Here is a 4,699-nt window from a genome sequence, read left to right on the forward strand (position 1 = left end):
ATATTCTCTTGGCAAGAAATCGACGCATGTGTGATAATTTATTTATGCGCAGCTATCGCTGATTTTCCCAATAGTTCATGTCGTCGTTAATTGGGCATTAATTCTATCAAAGTTGGCATACATTGAATATTTTTGCTGACATATGATAGTGGTGAAAAATACATTTTCCATTTCATTGTTCTTTCCCGAGCTTCGCCATCACCACCATCACCATCGCCTTCCAAGTGGTAACTGCTCTCATCGTCATTCCTTCTACCTTCGTAGCTGGCAGGCGTGCAGTCCTTCGGTTCTTTCCCCTGGCCGCGACATAATTTATGACACTTGCACCACACCAAATAAATGGATGTTCGGTGTGCATAATGACGACAGCGCGAGGGTATTATATCTTTGCACACTCCGCCCCGGGACCATGGGTTTTGCAAAACAATCACAACCAAATGCAAAACGGGTAGTAAAAGGAAGATAAAATAAGGTAAACCAGTGCGATAAGCTGGCGGTTGGTGATAGTACCAGCACGGAAGAAAGCGAAATTTCATTTCACCACATTCACTGTGACGTTGCGCATAACGCGAAAGCCAATAAACCGGGCAACGCTAATAAAAGCATTGCTCGATATGGTGATAATATACAGCTAAGGTGACAATTGAATTTCTCCATTTCGATTTCCCATTCCTGCTTGTGAACGCACGACACACATATGCCAGCCAGCATAACCCATTATTACAGAACGGCCACGTAAACGGTGGGAGGAAGCTTAATCGAAATCAAAGCGATAATACCCATAAACTGAACGATGATAAGTCGGCAACACCCTTTCAATCGCACCGCCAACGGCATGGGAAGCACCATATCATTATGCGTACTACGGTCAACATGGCGCACAGTAGCTACGTTGCTGTCAAGCATTGTGCTGCTTTGTTTCCGGTTGGAAAAATGAAGCCACGAAAGAGCTCGCTTTGCACTTCACCAGTTCTTCATCGAGCCAAGACAACGCGAAATGCAGGTCGACATTAATCACCTCCGCACCACAGAATGACGTCATTCGAGCAGTGAAAGCTTTCGTAAAGCTTCGTCTGCTTCCAGGAAGGCAAACGAATGAAAGCTCCCGGTGGGGCGATGGGTGAGCAAAACGATACAGCGCTCTTGCTGGGTCTCGTTGATTTTGGGGATGGTATGGGAGTTGATTGAAATTTGTGACGTACGTAAGACGCACTTGTTCGTGTTGCCATTTAATGCGTGGGCTACACTGCATGGTGTACTCGCTTAGCTGCTCTCGGTACACCAATCTACTTTTTGCAGTCTACACACCATAATGCTAACTCCGCCTTCTGTCGTTACTCCTGTACAGTACAGAACGGTACAGAGTAATAGCTCAATTTTGGTTCCTTTCTAGCATTGTTGAACAGAGCTACCACAGATTGTGTGAGTATTTTTTTTAAGTATTTATTTGATGTAAGGTATTCTGTGTGTTAAAGTATTTTAAATGGTTACAAAAAATGAGAACAAATATTATCAGTACGAGAGCATATTTTTTCAATCGATTTCAATCTTCATTCAACTTACGTGGTTTTAATTCGTCATCACGATTGGGTTTGAAATGGAACACACAAACCAACCCAATTTTTTAGTTTCGTTGACCTCCCATGCAACAATCCCGAACAACTTTTCCGTTTATTTTGCATGCAATGGACAGCGAATAACCCAGATAGCATAACAAATAACAAAAAACCAAAACAAGCGATAGGCTCCTTCTGCCATCACAAACACATTTGTATGCACCATCAGTCAAACACCGTTGGACAGCATACGCGTACAAACTTTCCAGCCTCTTCCAGCATGCGATTTGCAATGACCCACATTTTCAAGGTGGCACCAATTAAAGGGCAAGGTGGTAAACGGGCGCGTACAAAAGAGAATGTTGATCGGAGTAGCTCTTACGGGGTCTCGCACAAATACGAAGAAAGCGCGAAGGAATCTTCTCCGGAGCATTCCGAAAACCAATCCATGTCCAGGTTTTCATTCGGGCCAGCTATAGCTGACGTGCATTGACCCCAAGATCACTAAGGCTTGTACTGCCAATTCTCTTTTTAGCAGGTGAGTACAGTCATGCACAGAATTGACCAAGTGTTAGCGATGTCTATTGTATACTTGATTTGTTTTTTTTGTTTAACGCATCTAAAAATAAATCTAGCAAAAGAAATATTATATGAGTCTTACCGTAGATTTAGAAAGAAGATAAAAAATATATCTAAAAATCATTTAAATAACGAATATTCCTGCTACACTGTTTATTGCTCAAGACATATGAAATAGGTTGCGGAACGTACTGTTAGTAACCTGACACAGCTTTTACTTCTGAAGCCATGGTTGAATAGCACAAGCATTCTCACAACACACGTTACTCTCTCGCCATTCATCTGCGTTTTGAAGGATATGGTTCATTGTGAGTTGATCTGTTCATTTCAATTAATGGCAACCAATGTCGTGCTAGAGCGCTGTGGTTTGGGTCCACTTTTACCATCTTTCAAATATAGTAAAACTCGTCCCTCAAGGGCATCGGAGGTTGCCCAGCAACAGCAATCTCCCAAATTGCAACGAGATTCCCAAATAGCGCATCGACCGGATCGGTGCACCCCTCAAGTGCTGCGCCAAAACCAGTTGAATGCTCTCCGTTGTAGGGTCAAGCCAGCTTTTTTTTTTTGCAAGTGAATGGCCATCGAGTAGAACAGGTGATTTTTGTTGTCTCGATTCATCACTACACAGGCAACGAAAGTAACACGCACACACACACACACACACACGAACACATACAATCAAACAGTGCAAGAGAAGCTGTGGAATTAGATTTGCGGTGTGAAATTAAAAGACTTCAATTCTTCTTGTCGAAAGTAAGCGACGAACCCGATCGGAATTTCCGAACAGATTCCTTCGCTACGCAGCATTTTGTCTGCTAATCGCTATGCAAAATCTCTTTGGCGCGCGGCTTCACAGTTAGGTTTTGCTTTGTGTTGGTGAGCTGGGTCGTACCAGCCTCCATCCGCTGAGATGAAGGCGCTGAGAATCGGGCAAATGCTTTTCTAAGCCCTTCTCTTCGTGATCTGCACCGGGACTCACCTGCAGCTTCGCGCACCCAACATGTACCGCTAGTATTTGTGCTGCCACTGGCCCCAGCAACAAACGCGAAGAATGCGCACATGCGGGGCTCGATCTTCTCGTGAAAGGTCGATCTTTCGAATGCTCCGGCACGGTGTATGAGTGTATGAGTAGGGCGCGCGCATACGCGCATTTAACCATTTATTCAGTTATTTCTATGCGTTGTTCTTCATTCGTTCTGATTTTTCGTTTTCGTATTCTTCCGTCTCTTTTATCTCTTCTTCGTCTCCATCAGCTGTGGGTTTTCTGTTAATGCCGCTGGGTTCCACTCGATCATGCGGCCGTTGTTTATTCGTAAATATTCGTCAACGGGTGCCAAACCGAACGGCGCAGCCCCGGGAACTTCTCGTCGCTCGGAAACTCGGTTCGAAAATTCATCGCGTGCGGGCCGCGTGTACAGGTTGTGTATAGTGAACGGAACCGGGATCGTGCTGGTCGCGGATTGCATAAGACTTTCCAGCCTCAGCCGGTTCGGTTGCAGGTTTCCGGTCAAAAGATTCGCTTCCAATCGCGTTCGTGCTTCTAACTTGCCGTACAAGGGTTTGTGAAACACGCCAGTAACACTATGTGTCTGTGAAGAGTCTCGCGTCCTGCCAATGTAGTTAGCAAGTGTACCGAGTGGGCTGCAATTGAATAAAGTGTTGTTTTTACGCGGAATATCGCAAAAGATGTCTTCGAACCCGTGCAAGCATGGCGACCGAGAGAAGGATCAGAATAATAATTTCGTTAACGCCACCGCCCACGGTGGAGCGGGAATAGATCGAGAGGCGCGGGCCCGTCGTATTGCGTCCCGATCGGCCAGAGATGCTCTCCATCAGCAAATGTTTCGGGGAGCAAGAACGCAGCAACAGTACCACAACCAGCAGCACCAGCAGCAGCAATCCGGTGGCAGTCCGCGCGGCGACAAAGACACGGCAGCCAGTACGGGGTGTAACGGAGGGGGATCACAAGTGACGGCTAAAGTCATATGGGGCAATGTCAGTGCCATCAAGGAGCTCCGTGAACAGGAGCAAAACGAACGACAACTCGGTGCTCGCGCCGCGGGACGTCGACAGTGAGCGAGTCCTGTTTGGTATACACCAAAAGGCTTCTCCCTGACAGTGTGTACGCAATTGTTTCATCTCCCTTTTCTTATGTTTCCTTGAACACCACCGTCCATTAAGCACATTCAGCTCGTATGATCTGAATCTTCACATCCTGATTGCTTCTGGCTCCATCACGTCGTGCTGTGAATAGCTAATTTTACAATATAAACAAACTGCTTCCTTCGATTGCTCTCTGGAATTAGTTGAACTATAATTCCATCTGCTAAGTGTGATATATTGGATACGTGTATTAGATATACAAAACAAGACGTTCAAGTACACAGACATTGTATGCGCTGTTACTTAGTGGAACGAGAACTGATCGTGCAGGTGACCGACGCCGAACATGTAGAGAAAAATCATCGCGAGTATCGCAGGCCGTCATTCCCATAGGTGAGTTTATTCACCGTCCGATACCTTTCTTCTACTTGCTCTACTTGCCTCAACACATCGTACCACAT

General features: G+C 45.6%; 1 protein-coding gene across 1 annotated transcript; it reads left to right on the forward strand.

Annotated features, from left to right (window-relative positions):
* Positions 1 to 3,821: 3,821 nt before the first annotated feature.
* Positions 3,822 to 4,211, forward strand: LOC128708868 (uncharacterized). The gene has a single exon (XM_053803848.1). It carries the CDS (start codon positions 3,822 to 3,824, stop codon positions 4,209 to 4,211), a length of 390 nt encoding a protein of 129 aa, XP_053659823.1.
* Positions 4,212 to 4,699: the final 488 nt, after the last annotated feature.

This window comes from Anopheles marshallii, chromosome 2 (genome assembly GCF_943734725.1).
Source record: "Anopheles marshallii chromosome 2, idAnoMarsDA_429_01, whole genome shotgun sequence".
In the NCBI taxonomy this organism is placed as follows: domain Eukaryota; kingdom Metazoa; phylum Arthropoda; class Insecta; order Diptera; family Culicidae; genus Anopheles; species Anopheles marshallii.

Excerpts from the sequence above, each read along its gene's own strand:
- LOC128708868 (XM_053803848.1), top strand. The coding sequence starts at position 3,822 with ATGTCTTCGAACCCGTGCAAGCATGGCGACCGAGAGAAGGATCAGAAT.